Here is a 19,339-nt window from a genome sequence, read left to right on the forward strand (position 1 = left end):
TCCGAGTGAAAATTGATCTGAAACAGCGTGTGAGATCAGTCTACGTTACATATTTATGGGTAGCAAGTATTCGGGGGGTGTTATCTACGTACGTGCGTAGTATAGATTATTTATTGCATTGCACATTGCCGGGTGCGTACACGCGTTAGAATTCTGACCGTTTCACGTACGTTTTGCGCGAAACAATGCGGATTACAACGAGCGCAGGGGATTACGTATTCCATCGAAGTTAATGGTCTATCAGGGTCATTGGTGAAATTCGATTGCACACGTATTCCGTACCGACATATTCAGAGTGGAAATACCATTTTTTGAACATTGCTTTTTTCTTTTTTACATTTTGGAGAGCGTAACGGAAAAAAGACATCGCCTTGAATTCATTATTTTTTCGTTACTTTTCCGACGCGACAACGTTTTAATATACAATTTGTTATCCTTGACTCTGGAAAGTCTGTAAAGGCGATGAGATCTTCAAAGAATTCTTGAGCGATGACGGAGCTACATATACACCTATACCTATATGATCCAGGCGGCAAGATGTCACCGGTTATGACGCATGGGGGAAAAACGGTAACGATCTTTTTCGTAATGGCAAATATTTGTGACGTTAAAAATATCAAATTTTCGTACGAATTTCCGCCTTTGAAACCTCCGCTGGTTCAAGGTTGTCGGGGATGCACAGCCAGGATTACGAGGTACCCACTAGATGACTCAAGAAAGCGTGTTGCCAAAAAGAGAGCTTGCGGAATGCTACGGCGCCAGGATGTCTGGAGCCTCTTCATCGACCCAACCGCTACCACCAGTAGTTGACCCCCTACCGAAACGACAAAACGAACCTCAATGTCACATGGGTATATAGATAGCGTATATACACATGTATCTACGATATACGTATACATGTATACTACACCTACCCAAATAGATAAGGAAATCCAACTTCGCAAAGGAGAGGAGGGAAGCGGAGGTGGAGTGTAACGAACAGAGGAAGAGAAAATATACGCAAATTTTTCAGTCATTTTTCTCTCTTTTTCACAGGGTTTTGCGATTGATAAGAATCTGCCGACGAAAGTTCGCCGAGTTATGGAAACGAAAATGGTACCTAAGTGCGTACGCCATTTAATGGCAATTATACGGGATATCGATTAGGTCGGAGTCCCGTCAACATCGCCGTATCTGAGTGTATCAAAGTTACGTTCGGTAAGGGGGTGGGTTAGTACGGCAAGTTGACAAGGCGTTCTCGACATTCCGCCGTCAGCGCATCGATGCGTAAATGATGAATAAGAAAATTGACAGCGCCAGTCACAACTCCCCGAGTTCGATCCGAGAGTACAAGTTACAACATCGAGAGAATTGCACGACTGACACGAATAGAGTTCAAACTTAAAATCGTTTCCTCCTTTTTTTTCTCTCGGGGACCGATAATTCTCGCCTCGTGTGCCGTTTTTTATACCGTTCAAAACTTACGACGATCGTATCGCAACCGGGATTCCAAAATGTAGCGTTTCTCGTGCTCGTTCAAACATTTATTTTCTACCGTACAGACATAGATATTTCACGCATATGTTACGGGTAAAGAATTTTGCCGTAACATCTCTCGCGTCGGCAACGGCGGTACGGCAGGTAAATATGAAATATTTAGAGTCAACGGTGCAGCTCCTTCAATTTATACAGCTTACAGAAAACTCGGTAGCAAAGGTCGTAGGAAAGCGCGCGAGACGAATGAAATATTTTCACCTATTTATGGCGATTTGTTAGAGTTAGAAGAGGTAATGTTTTGAACACACACACACACACACCCCCCGGTTCGGCGCTTGCAGTCGTCCTCGTATATTCAATGCGAAATTCTGAAATTACAACGGTTCCTAGCGAGCTAGACCAGTTTTCGAATCATCGAAAAGTCAAATCACGTCGACGTTTCTTCAATTCATTCTTACAAATCGGAACGAAAGCAGATCCCTCCCTCCGCAGATGATCCTTTTTTTATTTTTTGGCGACGACGTTTTTAGAACGAGAAATCGCGGGACACGTCCTTCCCGGTTCCTCGTAGTTGATTCGTTGATGCAAAAATTTCAGAATGTTCGGATATACGAAGTCCGGTCATATCGTAAATCAATTGCGTTGCGTTGATGAATCCGTAATTATAATCGAGGGTGGTTATATCGATTTCGAGCGAATAATTATCGGAATGCCTGCAGGATTTCGGTGTTCGTGAAGCATTCGGTTGTACCCACAGCACCGCCTTGGGAACATCGAAACTCGCGTGGGAGGATATGAAAATGGATATAACACATAATACGGTATAGTATATAAGGCACACTACGCTATGTACCACAAACCTGTATGCTTATTGTACGATGGACGTCGGATGAAAGGAGTTAATTAAGTCGAGAGAGAGAGAGAGAGAACCGTTTTCATTTTCAACGAACTCAAACGAGCTCGTTTATTTTTTTAAGGTTCATCTTCAAAGCTGGACCACGACCCCAATATACGACGGGAGCGGATGCGGCGACGCCGTCCCGGAGAGTGAGAATTGGAAATGAGAGGAAGGAATTGTTTTTTCTGCAGACGAAGAGCAGGGGGGGGAGAATTTTTTTTCCAACCTTCGGTACCGAACAGAGCCGAGGCGAGCATAATTCGTCTCGCGGTTCAATTTCACGAACATCTTATTTAAACCTAATCAAATTAAGAGATAAGTGGGAGCCCGCTCCAGACTCCCGTTCCTCCCCTGCTCTAGAGGACTCCGATATAAACTCTCCCTCGGGATGCATTTTGACAAAACTTGAAGCTAAAATTCCGTACGGCGACACTCGCTGCCGGCGGTCTTGAATTAGCATAGGTATATAAGCTCTGTTTAATTGCAAGATATTCTCCCTGTAATTGTTAACCTTTTGACCTTTGCAACGCGGCAATTCGTGCGAATTATACCGATTCGATTAAATGTCAGCGAATACCACAAGCTGTTCTTCGGGTACGACACGCCACAGGTTCGCAGTTGTCGTCGCTACGATGGGAACATCGTACCCGTGTTATGCCCACGCTTACGCGAATACACATTTGCGAAACAATCGGGGAAATTCAATAAATCAATCACCAGCGATAATTACCTGTAATTAACCGATTGGCGTTGTGGCTTTTGTCGTCATTAATTCGATTATCACCACGACGCGTTTTGCTTCAATTTTATTCAACGAACGAGAGAGAAAGAATAGTTGAAAAAATTAATGTTAAAACAATACAAGCTCTCGAGGATCCTTTCGGGGAGCAAAAAATTCGTAGTGCAAAGTTGAATAAGTAAAGTTTTTTTTAAAATTCAATCATTTCATCATTTCCAGATTCTATTCGCATTCGTTTTTTACCCTATGATACCTTTACTCCACATATATCATTACGGTCTGAAGCTTTGACATTTTCGATTAGTAAAACTTCAAAAGGGTAAAAGCGAATATGGTAAAGCGTACCTACGCAATTAAACTCTACTACCCGCGATAGAGTCAGCACGTTATGCAGGGAAGGGTGATAAAATTTTCTATGAAGTCTGAAGAATTTATAACAAAATAAAATTGGAAAAAAAAAAAAAACCAATTCGAACTCTCCATTGCCGGAGGTGTAATAAATAGTATGCGTGTAAACGGTCGTATTAAATGCTCCGAAATAGTATAGAATTTTTCTGGGCTGAAGCGAAAAATGAAATTCCACATTCGGCAAAGAGAGTAAAAAAGAATTGAACAAATTTCGCGTCGGTCGAGCACAAATATTTGAAACGCTAATTTTCGATTTTTTTCTTTCTCTTCGGTTAATTTTTTCGCGCTTGTCATTTCACCCATAGTAAGTGGAGTGCGAAAATGAAAATGAAGGAGAAAAAGAATTGACGCCGGACTAAAATAAAAAGATCTCAATTACAGAGAATAATGACGATCGCCGTGATGCGCGTCACCCTAAAAAAATGTTGCCATGAAAGGAGAAAATAAGAAATGAAATGGTTGAAAAAAGAAACCGAGCGGAGACGCCACAAAGTCTGTTGGGCAAGTTCTTTGTCTTTTATCTGTCTCTCTCTCTCTTCTCTTCTTACATTCACCCTCGAAACTGCCAGCGGCCGTGGGCTGAAATCTTGAATTCGATCTACAGCATTGACGCCTACGGCGCGTGACGTATCGCCTCAATAACGGGCCTCGCTTTACCGTAAATTCCCTATATTTTATATAATACGTATATTTATATGTACGGGGTAAAGTATAGTCGTCAAACCGAACCGCCATTTCGAAAAGCTCATCTTCCTCCGGCTGCTCGAGACATTTTTTTTCGTCTTTCACTTTTTATTTCACTTCCCTTTTTATCTCTTGTTTCTTTTTCAGTCTTCACCTCGCAGGCTTTTCAACGGATCTCGCGTAAAAATTAGAAACGACAGGCTAATTTGGACGAGGCAAAGAGAAAAAAATCAATTATTTCCACTCGAGGAAATGGCGGATCGCAATAAATTTCGAAAAATACGCTTCCCGCGTTCAGACGTCGAAGGGGGGATGAAATCGTAACTCTTCGAAATTATTTTATGCTATCGTTGTTGGAATCATCATTCGGGTTCTCCGGCTCCTTTGGTAATCCATAATTGAGATCAGTCCTTCCTCAGTTCGTTCGGATGTCGTACCTGTATTTACGAACAATAGGCACGGTGTTACTTAGACGTGTGCGTGAGATTTCGGTAGAAGAATGTAACGGGATGAGAAGTTGAAAGCGCGCGGGTCGCGTGCTGGGGGCGAGTTACCGAATGGGGGAACGGGATTTAATCTATAGAAATGAAATGAAATCCAAACAGAATTAACTCTGTTTCAGTGAAAATTGGTTGCCGCGGGAAGGAACCCCCGCAGTGTATATATACCTGTACTATTTACGTATGAAATGATACGCGAAGTCGACGACGTATTTTCCGTCGAGATAAATTCCAGCAGGAGCTTATTATATCTCCCTTCTGTTATTTATACTTTGCATATTATATTCCATACACACCCACCCATTGAATTAATTCAACCGTCTTACCTTCGGAGTTCACCTTACAGTCCACGGTGCACCGATGCGAAGATAAAACGGAGAATGGAGAAGAACAACCGAAAGAAAAAATGAAAAAAGAACCGCGAACGTAAAAATAACCCTCTAACGTATACCATTTTTCCAAATGTCATCCACAAGATTATTCTCCTCGCTTTATATTTTTACTTTATCTTACCAGTCTTCGTTCCGCTCGATCTGTTGCACCCGGACGAATTTGGCGTTGGTATTAACCCTGGTTACGTATATGTATAAAACTTTTGTCACCCGACTCGAGCGAGTATTCTACAAGTTCGCCGAGTTTTTAAAGCGAACCTGCGGTAGCAACGAATGAAATATGTTCAACCGGCCTGTTACAGGCCTCAGGGGGATCTACGCAAAAGGATATAGAAAATCCTCCCCCAAAAACTGAGAACACGGAAGACTCTCAACTGTACTTGTACCGCGCGCAGGTGTGCGTGCGTTCTGTACCCTCGACCTTATTTTTCGCGTAAATCTGTTTCACGTTTTATCAGATGATGGCCTTCCTGGGAATTGAATCTCGTTTTTAAATATTAAAAGGGTATCCTCTTTTACCATCGCGTGCGTGTCTCCTGATGCACACCCGTACACACTTCGAATGCTCAAGTTTCGTCGCTCAAAAAAGCCGGGGGTCAAAACCTCCGAGAAATAAATAAATTATAGAAATCCATTACAGAACGATCGTACAATTCTGATTTACGGCCGTTCGGCATCTGGAGAACACGACGATCGAATTACGCATTGAATAATTTGAAGCATGCTCGAACTGACCTCTGTCTGACCGACCTCTGTTTTTATTTGTTTTTTTCTGCCGGGAGTTTGACGGCCGTCGTCTTCGTAAGGAGGGAAAACTCCTGTGACCTGTGCAACCGTTTCTCTGCACGGAATGTTGACTCAATAAACTTCGATCGAGGCCTCCATAAACTTTTTGAATTCATCGACGATACGCGACACCGAAACCGACTCTAACCGAGTGTTATTCGCTCCTCGTCGCAGGGGTAGGGAGAGTAAGCTTTGAGTAAACTTCAAAAATTCTTCATCCAAATAGAAGATTCAACGGGAGATCTTTCGCCCCGGGATTCCACCGCATGAAACCGATTCGATCGGTTATTGTATTCCGAACGAAAAAAACTTTGTCGTTGTCAATTCATCACCGTAATCCTCACAGTTTCGTTGATCTATTCCCATTTGTTATACGTTTATTTCCGTCGTTCGATTGAAGCCAAGAAAAAATAATCCAAATAATATAAAAACGAATACGAATGAATCGGAGTGGTGAAAAAAATGTCAGCGAGATTTTAGGTGGGGACAGGAAGTTTAAGTTAAACTTTACCGCAGATATGCACTTCGAGGTGATCTTTGCACGCTATTGACACGTGCGATTTGATTCACGACAAGCAGCTTGTAAATTAGAATATCCTCGCCGCTCAAAAACGTGCAGACAAAGAAGAGAAGACTACAATTAACAAGATTAGTTTAAAAGCTGAAAATTACTTCTTTTTTTTTGTTACTTAAAGAAAAAGAAAGGCAGTAGATCCATTTTTCTCGAGTGTAAGAAAAATGAAGTATTATTCGCGAATAAGCTATACCATTTGTAGATCGACCAAGTTAAGGAGATAACAACAAAAAATGTTCAAAACAAAACCATCGGAGAAGAAACTCTAATACGCCGGTCTGGTGAATCTGAAAAGGTATGAAATATGGAGCTTTTGAAAGACCGGCGCTGTGCAAGGTAACTCGTAGTTGCCATCAGGACAGCACAAGCACTCTCCATTTCAAAGTTCACCTCATTTCGCACCTCTGCCTTCCATCTTTCCCCCTGTTAGACGTGATCCGATTCACTTACGGAACGACCAAAATATATGAACTAAAAAAGGGACGCACCCCCTTCGTTTCTTCTTTTTCCTTTTTCCTCTTATTCTCTCCCACTTGTCAAATATATACCTGTACTCACCGAACATCGCGGTACAGGTATCTGTTTTCTTTTTTTCTTTTTTTTTTCTTGCTCGTATTCAGCAGTATCAAACTTCACAAGTTTCGTGTGCGATTTCAGCTGTGATTATAATTCGGCACATGTTATCACGTCACGAAATTATTGAGCGACGTTTAAACTTCGCCTTCCCATGAATGGCATTGCGATAGCGGAGAGTTATAACTCGCGTTGTACCAAGTTTCTATCAATTTCCTCTCCCCGTAGAACGAGAGGGAGAGACAGAGAGGAGCGATATTCCCTACCGAATATCATATAGGAGTGAATCAGTCGAGTACCACGGCCATAATGACGAGTGCGACGTGCGCCATATATGTATGTACCGATCGTGATTAAAAATTTGAAAACTCACCGAGCACGTTATCGTCTCGCCTCTCCGTTTTATTTATATAAGTTATCGCACGAACCGCAACTTTTTATTACATTAACGCATGTTGCCTACACGAATCTTCGCAATAAAAAAAGCAGAAAAATAAGATAAAGAACTACGTGTAAGACCTACGCCAGCGTTGGTCCGATTCCCCGTTGATAATATTGCGTTAAATGAGACTGATAATATCAGTAATTTGAAAAAATGATGAGGGAAAAGAATACCTTCGCGCTGTACGTGTGTATATAAATATAATCCCATTAAAAGTATCGATCGCAATTCGTTAGAGAAACGAGAATAAATAATTTGAGTGACTCGAGAGATTTCTCACACGAAAATACGATCATCGTTGGTATACCCACGTATACCTACACGCATGTTATCTCCTGTCGTACCTATAACACCGGGCAAAGTTATAAAATCCGTTGCCGCATGAAAATTAAAGTCAATTTATGATATAAAGCGGTACGAGCATGTGTGTACGTGTAGGTAAGTGTTGGTAATATCAGGGAGCTGTTCCGAATGCGATAAATCATCCGTTATCCACTGAAGCGTTCTTACATGGATAATTTTAATCCCCTCCATTGTATTGTATCAACGGGTATATTATAATATTGATAGAGGCTGAGCGCGACCTAACTTTATCCCGGATGTGGCTAACGGTGCAGCCTCTCTCGATGGATGAGTGAGAGGTGGAAATGAGATTAGAAAAAAATTTACGCGATTAGGAATTTAACGAGATGGTGTAGACACATTCGGTTGTCGAAAGCCACGATTTGAATATTAACGCATGATTGTTTAAGATTCATTTATGAATATATTTATTTATTTTTAATTAATTATTCATTTATTTGTTTTTCAATAAAGCAAGTTTGTTACAAAAGTCGATCTGCAATTGTCATTGTCTTACGAGGATGATGACGATCACCGATAACAACCATCCCTGTTTATCGTAGTCGTTGTCGCCGTGCTCGTCGGACGATGTTCACCAGAAATGGTCCTATTGAATTTTTACTATTAAATAAAATGAAAACATGGCTAACGCGACAAAATGGATAGGCGAATAATTAGGAATGAGATCTGAGCGTACTCAATGATCTAATTGTAAGTCAAAGATAGACCTAATAAAAGAGTTAGAAGCGGCTTAGAAAAAAAAACTGCTGAGAATCTGACCTGAACTAAAGAAGAAAATGTACGAAAACAATTTCACGTCTTTTCACAATTCACTCGTTAATAATTTGAAAGTTGTTTTTTTGTTCATTTTTTTTTCTCTTTTTCAATGATAATATGCTAATATATGTATTTCATTTTTTTCTTCTTCAACACCTATATTCCAGTAAAGTTGTCGAGTTCCGGAACAAGTCAATAACCATTATTATTGTTCATATAGTAAATATTTATTCTATATGTAACTCTAATCATTTATACTAATCTATATAACCTGCACCAAACGAGACTCCAATGTATTATCAAACGATCCGCAGTCTGCGTCATCATCACTTAGTTACACACCCGTTATAAAATTTTCCAAAATATTCTTCACTGCTTTTACTTATTTGTTAAAAAATTTTTTCTCTTTCTTTTTTCTTTATTTTAGAATTTAATCACTCCGTTCCTTACGGTTTTTTAGTTTCTTGTTTTTTCTTCCCTTCTTCTAATATTTTTCACAATCGTCGAATACAAATTCCATTATTTTCCACCTAAGCATTTACTATATATATTTACACGGGCTGTGGTAGTATCTATATATAGTATGTATATTTATATACTTATACATATATGTTGTATATAATGATTGCAAATTACCAACTAGACTCTTTTCTTTTTTTCTTTCATTCGTATCGACAGTTTGGAGTAATATTTTTTAATTTTTAATTTTCTTTTTGTTCCTGTTTTTTTTCTGTGTAACTATGAATACACCGATCGAGTTTTTCGCACAAGTTTAAATTTTTTTTTTAGCAAATACAATTCTTATACTCTTGCCCCTTGTTTCGGGTTCAATATACAGTATTTGACGGTAGAAAAATTCTATCTACATACATACAGAGCAAAAAGAGCGACGTGAAGTTTGGTGGAATGTATGTAACAAGCCTCGTGAGATAATGGTACGATGAGGTGAAAATCTAGATGGTACACCATAGTTTATAACAACGTTTCACACTATAACGTATTATTAAAAGTTGACATTCATTTTAAACTGCTAACAATTATTTATTACCTATATTATAATAACAGAAATAATTGATCGTATCATAATTTGGTATGAATGTCTCGTTAAGTGCGGTCTTGCTGAATATAGTGCATCGATCATATAATCTATCTGTACACTCACAACCGTTCAGATACACAATAATATTAACATATTTAATATTGGACCAGGATGTACGGAAGAAATAAAATATCCAGAAAAAAAAAAAAAAAATGATCGAGAACTGATTGAACTTTCAAATGGTTTTTTTGTTTGTTTTTTTTTCCTTTTTTTTTCCATCTCCTTTTGTTTATAAAAGTAACATCATGTTCGCAATACAGTATATACGCTTATACATTTGTATATATGTATAATTTGATAGCAAAGTGAAGTCGAAGATTTAACGTTTGTCTATAAAAAAATTCATCAAACAAGTTTCATGAGAGCTATCTTTTCTTTTTTTTGTTTACCACTCTTGTTATTTATTTCAAATTCAAATTAGAACATAGAAGAAAAAAAGAAAAACGAAATAATAAAACTGCACAGCGACGACAAACGAGACTTATGTGAGTAAAATATCGTATTATTTTCAATTGATTCGTTTTTTTACCCCCCTGTACGTTTAACGTACGATAAATTGCAATAAAAGAGTTATTGGCAAAATACAAAATAATCATGTATTCAATACGGAAGTGATGAAAACAAAACAAGGATACAGCTTATTAGATTTAATCTCGTAACAGATAGATTTAATATTTTACTTTATATTCAATTCATTTTTATTTATATGTTCATTAATTTCTTTTCTTTTTTTTATAAATAGCCAATCTGATTATTAAGTTGATCAGAAATTTCATTTCTGCTTACCACAGAAAAAGAAAATGACGAAACCAAAAAACAAAAAAAAATAAAATAAAATAAATGTACAAGAAGAAATCATCTCGCCACGTAATTCATATACTCAGTTTCATTCAATCGTAATTCACATTGGTAAGAAATATTATAATAATTTTCTACAAAGATATTTTAATTAAAACTATTTTCAGATCAATGCCAGGATTGGAGATGTGTTTCATGTATTCTCTTCTTTTTTTTTTCTTCCTTTGTTCATCAATAAAAACTCCAGTCCCAGCTCAGATTTGAAAACAGCGGATCTATATGAGTCCATATTAAATATATTTTACAATAATATTATCATTGTACATGAACAATGTATGCTCTACACCAAATTTTGTCATCGCCGCTAACCAGCACAGCTAATGTAATGAACGGCATGCGACATGAAAGATTGTCTTTACATACAATATGGTAATACCTAACGTTACCATCGAAATTGAATATTTATGCTTCCACGGTCAGTTTTTTCTTTCTCTTTTTTCTTCATTATACCTGAAGACAGAACTGTGTAAGCACCTAAAGCGACCGCTTTTCAGATACTTAATATAGTAAATTATAACTGGACATTAAGAGTAGTAAAAATAATCAGATGCGCTGATTAGAATGACGATTAACAACGAGGTGTCACTTAGTTAAAATAGACGAGGGGACTGGATTTGTGAACCCCGATGTGTGCGCCGCCTTGGTACCTGTTAGAATGTTAGAATCTTAGAATCCTTTTATAAAACAATAAGCTAACGTTATGGTAAATTAATATTATCTAATATTGCGGTCTTATAGTGCAAAAGTTTGTGGAAACAACGTCCGATAAAGAGAAATTTTGTTTATAGTAAAAATATTAAACCTTTGCAATGCACAATAATACGAAATATGGGTCATAGAATTATAATTAGATAATCTAACACTTACGAGCTATACTTTTACTTATTTCTTTTAATTCTGCTGATACTTTGTCCGTTGTTGTTTTTATATCATTATGTTTCGACCATAATATGCTTCATTGATTTTAAAAATTAGCTATCTGTCCGAAATACGATCACTCGACATTAATTAATTGTGCATGAGTGTTTTATCTGTCATCGTTTTGAAATTATTAACAGTATTTTAATGAAACCGTTCCAAAGTTGAAACTCATATAAGATATTCGGGATGAGCATGATGAATATTTTCATCACACAGACCACTCCTAAATGCTCACATCCCTCCAAGAACTTGCACAAAGAATGTGTTTTGAAGTTGAAATTCAGAATCAGATGAGTGCCGAGATATCTCCAAAAATAATGCAAGAAAAAATTTCAAAAATGTGGCAAGGAAAACAAAAAAAAAAAAAAAAGACAGGCCGACACTTACATGAAAGATGTGGTTAAAGTAGGCGGAGGGACGTTATTCCTTCTTATCCTCGGTGGTGTTGGTAGTAGTGGGGGTGGTGGTGGCGTTGGTAGTTGTCGTGGTATTGCCCGTTGGAGAGTTGACGGTATTGGCAGCTGTAACTGGGCTATTAGTGTTGGTAGTTGTGTTGGTGGTGGAGCTTGGAATCGTGGTTGCATTGGTAGCTGGAGCAGACTTTGGAGTCTCCGAAGAGGGAGGTGAAGGAGATGGAACGTCCGCTGCAGCATCCGTCGCGTCTTGGCTAGAGTCAGAAGTGTCCTTGACTTCATCTTTCTCATCTTTTTTCGTTTCGCTGGGAAGCGTTTCACTTTTAGGCTTCTCCGAAGAATTTTCCGATTCCTCTGTCGTTTTTTCCTCCTCGGAGTTCGTCTCTGGTTTGGATTCCGCAACTTCTTTACTTTCTACCGGCACTTCCGGACTCTTTTCTTCACTGACTGGTTTTTCAACTTCGTCTTCTTTGATTTCATCGACTTCCATCTTCGTAGATTCATCAGCTCCACTCTTGTCATTCTTATTGTTGACCGTTTCTTCCTCCGTATTGTTTTCATTGTTTTTATCTTGCCTTTTAGGACGCCCGCGTCCACGACCAGTACCCTTGGCCGGAGTTTCTTTCTTTTCCTTTTTTGGAGGAGATGGAGCCGGAGTTGGGGTGCTTAGTCCACGCGCCGAGCTGCGAGTGCGCCTTCTTCCCTCCATTTCTCCAACGGCGGTGTTCAAGCCCTGCAAAACAATATTTACTGTGAATATTCGAAACAAGCCAAGCGGATAGATGAGAAATTACTCAAATATTACTGCGTATAGTCTGATTTGACTAAATCCGTTTCAACATTTTCCTACATGAATCTTTCAGAGTTGAATGCTTAGATAAGATACACAAATGTCGGTGTGAATGAAAATATCGTAGATTGTGCAATATTAGATTATTTATCTATCTTAACAATTGTTGTACTTCGACCATCCAATTAATGGTGAGTACCAATATCTGTTATTCTATCCATTTGTCTTGCCACTCCTACTTTCGAATCATCGAACCTTACCCTCAAAAATTGGTATGTGTAAACCTAAAATACCATGAACTGCAAACAGCGTACCAGTTAGATTTGAAAGAAAGAATAGTATGTATAATTAATGATAATTTTGTTTTTATCTCATGTTAGAATACCATGTGACCAAGGTTCACTCCTTACCAGTTTTTAAGTTTCTAATAGATGAGAAGTAAGTAGAAGGAATTCGAAAGATGGTAGTTGAATCGATGTAAAAGGGAAAAGTAGCAACAGATAGAGGCATTTGGGGACAATTCATAAAGTGCGCTCATAGGGAGGCATGGTGGGGGATTTCTCCCTCTCTCCTTCCGCCAAGCTGGAGGTCTATCCCCACCAACCCCTCCTATGATGCTACGTAGCAATATGCCGGCGGGGAGGTAAAATGGAGGGAACGGTGTTAAGGCAAGGGGGTGTAACCTTGGCCTCTTAAATCTTCGGAAAATTTCTGTGCATTCAACTGCAGTTTGCAGCTCTGATAAATAATACCTTTATGATAGCCTCTCCTTCCTGGGCCGTTCGTTCTAAAGTCGATAGCCGTTTGGTTCCACCACGTTTATTTTTGGTGGGAGTTGGTTTATCTTGGACTGTCTGATCCTAGAAAAAGATGAGGGAACATTAACAAGATAATTAATGTATTATCATAAATTTAGTAGAGTCCAAGTATACGGTAGGCAGGTAAACGAGTGGGGAGGTCGAGAAGCGATAAGATTAACGAGTCCCATTGAACGGAGTACAGAGGAAAAAAAAATTGTTGCGTTTGTTTCTATTTTTTATTTCCCGCCATTTTGATTTCGCTCCGTACATATCAGTAGGATTGATGAAAATATGTGGGTTACCGAATAAAAGTCCGTTACATTTTGTTGGAAGTAATTGTGACAAAGATATTATATGCGATTTCCCGCCTTTTTAATCGTCTGCCGGCGTGCACCGACTACTCCGCACACGAAAGGCGCAAATAAAAAAACATCCTCCATCTTTGCCATTGAAGGACAAATGGTACAGGTTTGAAAAATCACTGAATCTGACCTTATGGATATTAAGAGACGCTGATTAGACCAAATTGATATCCCACATTTACGTGACTCGTCGAGGGTCTGTGATTTCTTAACAACCGGCAGCTACGGAGTTCAGAATTTTCGAGAGACCGAGCGTCGCTCCGTATTTGAGGCACTACACGCCGCCTTAGCATGAAAACTCGGCTTGACGAAGGGATTTTGGTGATTTTCGCCCACTTACCTTTGACACGTCGTCGATACTGTTGTCACTCTTGGTCTCCGCTTTAATGTCGGACATTTCTTCGTGTCGAAATCACTCAAAAACACAGGAAAACCACAGATTTGTTAGTAGAAATCGCGGGGAGCCCGGTTGCACTGTTTATACGATAAGCAAAGATGGCGGGTAGCGTGGGTCACGTGACGTCGTCAAACGTAGAGCGGGATGACCGTCGCGACCCTGTACGTTGCATTTCTAAACTGAAATTGGAGGAAAATTTCAAAGTTCCACTTACTTTTATCCCGCGCCGCATTTTCACTCAAAATTTAGATTCGGCCGTACAATTATATTTCAGTTTTTAATAATCGCTACCTCATTTAAAATTATTTTTAAATAAAGTTATGTCAATTTTATACGAGCATAGTTCTGCATTCCAGAAAATTCTAGAAACATCTTACAAAACGATTTATTAACAAGTAATTAAGACTTTACTAAGAAATAATCGATGAGCAGACAGTATTATAGGTAATTGGATAAAGAATTGATTTCTGTAAATTTAAATACATGCTACAGAACGTTTTTAACTCATCATCTTCTTTGATTAAATACCCAGAATACGAGATACTCCTAAAGAAGCTATTTTGTTCTTTTTTGTTTCTCTCAAGGCATGTTTTATTCACTGAGTGGTAAGCGTCAATTTCGTCCGACGTTTATAAAGAATATATGAAGACTTAGGTAATTTGCTTTGATATTACTTACTTATGGATTCATGGTGGTGGTGGTTCACCACGTATCAATAAAAGTGAAATCAAGAATGACTCCACAGAAAAGAAAACTCGAGCCAGATTCAGAAATCAGAGTCAAATTGAAATTAAACATCACGCACCAATATAAAAAAAAAATCATTAATCGATACGGTTAGTTACACTAACCATTGAAGTCATTTTCCTCATTGTTACTCACTCTCCACGATAGAAAATTTTTTTAGGATAGGAAGAGCGAACAGACCCGAATTTGCTTCCTTTTATATGAGATAATGCAGGTTCAATGTGTTGGCATTCTTCTAAACCAGAATCTCGCTCTAAAATCATCACTGCAAGTTAAAAATGCTGGTGCAGTCGGGGAATGTACAATTAGACGAACTGGACCATTGTGTCCCAATGAAAGAAGCTGCTTTCTAGATGCATTTCGAGAATTCCACGCGCAAAGAGAAGTCGTAGCCTCATCAGGGAACATCACATAATCTTCCGTATGATTAAATATTGCTTGAGCTTTATGTTCCTGTTTACCTGTGTGAAGAAATATGAAATTGAGTAAGAAACAATGATGAAGTGTGACCGTTTTATACGGGTAACTGGCCCATGGGGAAAGTCTGAACACAAAAATTCGTTACCTGTCGTACCAGCACCTGTATAAGCAATCAAACATCTGCTTGTTGATAATTCCCATAATTTGATCAAAGAATCTTTTCCAGATGATAGCAAATACTAGAAAAATAAATGTGAACTATTTTCATTGAATGGATACACAGGTGTAACAGTTAACTCTTGGCGTTGAAATTCAAAGTTATATGGCACTCGATATTCAACAAATACACACCTTTCCATTCCTTGTGAAAGTTACAGAGCAGACTTCATAGCCGTCGTGTGCTTTGACGAAAGTATTTATACACCGATTCGACACACCGTCCCATAATTTGATACTGCCATCCTTACCAGCTGAGGCATAAGTCTTAGCATCCGGGGAATATTTGATACTTGTTATACCTGCAGTATGCTGATGACTTGGTATGCTACAGACGAAACACTGCGCGGTATTAACGTCATATAATCTTACAACTGGGTGATTAGTTCCAACAACAAGAAAATCACCTGTTGGGTGAAAGGACAGACATCGAATTTGATCAGCATCTGTTATAGTACGAAACGCTTTTTTAACACTGGCTTTACTGAAGTCAAATAACTTGACGGTAAAATCTCTGCTTCCAGAAACTAGAATCGGATCTCTAGGATGAAACTCTAAGCACGTCACTTCCTCCAAATGATCATACAGCGTTCTAATTACAGGATGTCCACCCGTTTGGTCTCCAGGTGCCATTTCATCCGGTGCAGATTTAGCAAGCATTCTATCAACGTCTAAGATCTTTATAGAAGCATCAACAGAGCCTGTAGCGATTAGCTGCCCATCAGCAGAAAACGCACCAGCTCTGCAGTTTCCTTTGTGTGATGTGACATACGCTGTTTCATACTGTGCTGGTTCAGGTGCCTGTGTTTGAGCCTCGGTTTCAAACTCTAAATCCAGCCCAGGCCCAAGTGAATTGTCAATATTTGCAAATGTTGGAATATTAGGTGTTGTCACTTCTTTTTTTGTACGGTCTGGTTCATGTGCAGCACCAATGAGCATCAAGTGGAGCAGTCTATCCGAAGGTGGACATGGTGGTTCAGCTTGTATCATGTTAGATAATTGTACAGCAAGTGTTTGATGCCCGTCATAAAAAAGTTGACTGGAAATGCAAATCTCTCTGATTATTAATCACTCTTGTTGGAATTCGTTATTCAGGGATATAAACGAGACATTGCATCCATGTTACCAATAGAATCGAAAGAATTCTTAAAAAGAAATGCTGACAATCGAAAATTAGAAAAATTAATAAGGTTCATTACCTGATAACAAGCCGATAGAGTGCTTCTCTGCTTTTAATAACATTTTTAGGATCCAAATCTGGCTCTTTCAAGCCAGAATGGTTTTCCCTATTTTCTTTTGGAGACTGAATTTTGCCGGCTGTGTTAATCCAGGAAAGTGAAAAGTTGCACCTGCAATCCGGCGTGTTTCGTACAACAAGAGGGTTATATTATGTTGTTATAAGTTATGCCAAACTGCGATACCTCGCGAGGGAATTGGTAGCTAAAATTAGATTTCACTTTATCCCAGAAGAATAACCAATCCACAAACTGTCACCCAATGGATCGGAAATGTTACAATGGCTGCCACGACTAGCGAGGTTGAATCGAGTCAACAGAATGTGACAGAGAATTTAATCAAAAATTCAAAAAATAAATTGCGCTCTACTTCTGAACATGTCATAAGAAAAAGATTGCCTCCACGATTACCGAAGAGCAACAAAGATATCTATGTTACTAATAAAACAAGCTTCAAGGTACTTTGAGCTTTCCTTAACCTCACTGTCATTCCTTAAACAAATCAGTATTTGAATGAATTTATAATGTATTGATGCGATTGCGTTTCAGGCTCAGCTTAGCAAATGTGAAAAATTATTAGACTCTGGTGAATCAGAACTTGTCATTCATGGTCTCGGTGCGGCGGTGAACAGAGCATGTAATTTGGCATTGCAATTGAAAGAAAATCACTATGGAACTGTAGATTTGGATATAAATACCTCTACTGTGGATATAATTGGTAAGTCTACACAATCGTCTGTATGATAATCAATAATTTTTGTCTGCGATCATAAAACTATATACATTTATGCAGACGATTTTGAGCCACTGACAGATGATGTTGACTATGAGGTGAATAGAAGACAAAACTCAGCCATCCATATTCGTGTCTTCCGTACCGCATTGATTGGGATGTTAAAATGATCGAATTATAATAATATAAGTGAGTTTCTTTTACATCCAAGAGAGTCTTTAGGTGTAATTAATATTGTGAGATAATGAACAAACTGAATTGTGTTGAGTGAAATTGTTTTTCTTCTTTCAAATTTTCCCAAAATGATATTTTCCCTTAACGAGTTGGTGCATTGGTTGGGTCTGACCATTTTTGAAATCTGGATTAATTTAATATCGTTAACCATTTTCACAATTTTACTCGCCATGAAACTTGACAGCAATTACTTCTCCAGTAGTGGAGGGTGGTGGATGGTATTTTCCCCATTGTTTGTTGCTGATGGTTTAAACACGTATTTTTGTGCAATAATTTTCATAAGAATGCAAATGGATGGCATCATGAAAGGTGCTATACTTAGAGCTCTCTGGAGCTTGACTTTCCTTCTTCTAGTTTTCGTTTTCAAATACCTACTCTGCAAAAAATTATCTGGACAAAGCAGTCTTGAATATTCGGAAGTCTTGAGTCCTGTTTTTATACTTCTACAACTTATCGCTGTAAGAGCTTGTCAGCTTCACTGACCCAGGGACTTGGATAGTAACGATCCAGTTATCGAGCTTTCTATGCAGCAATCTTCCATATATGTTGCCACTGAACTGATGTATACAATACGTTGAACTGATTTACATGTTGCCGAGTATTTCATCAGGATCAGAAGCTCTGGTTTATATATGTACATATATGATCATTCTATCTGTTCAGAGGTTTCAAGATTCAAACAATTTTTCCATCAATAATTGGGAGCAAAATTAATACGATTGGCCTTGAAGCCATTTCAATATTCAATTCAAATGCTATCATTTTGAAATAATCCTGCTTTCATGTAAATATATTTATAGTTATTATGAATAATATTGATGCTACTAGAATGATGTTATTTTTTTATAAGTACTCAAATTTCACATGCCATCAATAATCACGAAGTTGGTGATTGTGACAGATTTGACAAAAGTTAAAGAAATATGCATTACACTTATGTTGAACTGTTGTTACATAATTAGTTGTATAACTGTGAGTTGTGACCTAATACATCAAATAATATATAAATATAGTACAGTGTAAATTAAATTAGGGTGATTCTACTTTGCCTAGGTTTTATACCGTCAATTACCTAATATGTAACTATAGCAGAAGCTGTACAAAAAGCTGTGGATATGGAATTCTGATGAGAATAGATTTGTAAATACAACAAATAAAATTAACGTAACTATTTCATAATATGATCTTTTGTTTCCATAATGAAGTTCCTGGGAAAATAAAACAGTATGCTGACTCTTTGAAATGATAATGCCATGAATTAAATTGAGAATTTTGTTTTAAACTCAACATCAACTTCCGGGATATTTGGACATGAAATACAGAATAACATTATAGATCAATGACAACGTTGATAATGTAATCGTAATCCATCTCTGTTGATGTGCAATTCGCACATCAAAGGGACCTAATAATCCAATTGATTTGATTCTAAATATAGATCTTGTTAGCGAAGGGTGAATGGGATTTGCTTCAAATGTATTCTCTGTTCGATACTGGGGCATGGTGAACCTAATTACAATGGA

General features: G+C 38.1%; 4 protein-coding genes across 4 annotated transcripts; 2 read left to right on the plus strand and 2 right to left on the minus strand.

The window, feature by feature from the left end:
- Positions 1-8,245: 8,245 nt before the first annotated feature.
- LOC105687214 (dual specificity protein kinase shkD-like) lies at positions 8,246-14,362 on the minus strand. The gene is made up of 4 exons (XM_012402671.3): positions 14,175-14,362; positions 13,425-13,532; positions 11,857-12,615; positions 8,246-11,195 (listed from the first exon to the last, which is right to left on the minus strand). Exons 1-3 carry the CDS (start codon positions 14,229-14,231, stop codon positions 11,890-11,892), a joined length of 891 nt encoding a protein of 296 aa, XP_012258094.2. The 5' UTR covers positions 14,232-14,362; the 3' UTR covers positions 8,246-11,195; positions 11,857-11,889.
- A 238-nt stretch (positions 14,363-14,600) lies between these two features.
- Positions 14,601-16,971, minus strand: LOC105686978 (cleavage stimulation factor subunit 1). The gene is made up of 4 exons (XM_012402276.3): positions 16,814-16,971; positions 15,750-16,653; positions 15,544-15,637; positions 14,601-15,439 (listed from the first exon to the last, which is right to left on the minus strand). The coding sequence occupies exons 2-4, from the start codon at positions 16,602-16,604 to the stop codon at positions 15,195-15,197; spliced, it is 1,194 nt and encodes a 397-aa protein (XP_012257699.3). The 5' UTR covers positions 16,605-16,653; positions 16,814-16,971; the 3' UTR covers positions 14,601-15,194.
- A 155-nt stretch (positions 16,972-17,126) lies between these two features.
- LOC105686977 (ribonuclease P protein subunit p20) lies at positions 17,127-17,855 on the plus strand. Its single transcript, XM_012402275.3, has 3 exons — positions 17,127-17,307; positions 17,399-17,567; positions 17,643-17,855. Exons 1-3 carry the CDS (start codon positions 17,131-17,133, stop codon positions 17,750-17,752), a joined length of 456 nt encoding a protein of 151 aa, XP_012257698.1. The 5' UTR covers positions 17,127-17,130; the 3' UTR covers positions 17,753-17,855.
- An 18-nt stretch (positions 17,856-17,873) lies between these two features.
- Positions 17,874-18,995, plus strand: LOC105687108 (transmembrane protein 203). Its single transcript, XM_012402488.3, has one exon. The coding sequence runs from the start codon at positions 17,885-17,887 to the stop codon at positions 18,296-18,298; it is 414 nt and encodes a 137-aa protein (XP_012257911.1). The 5' UTR covers positions 17,874-17,884; the 3' UTR covers positions 18,299-18,995.
- Positions 18,996-19,339: the final 344 nt, after the last annotated feature.

Source organism: Athalia rosae, chromosome 1 (genome assembly GCF_917208135.1).
Source record: "Athalia rosae chromosome 1, iyAthRosa1.1, whole genome shotgun sequence".
Classification (NCBI taxonomy): domain Eukaryota; kingdom Metazoa; phylum Arthropoda; class Insecta; order Hymenoptera; family Athaliidae; genus Athalia; species Athalia rosae.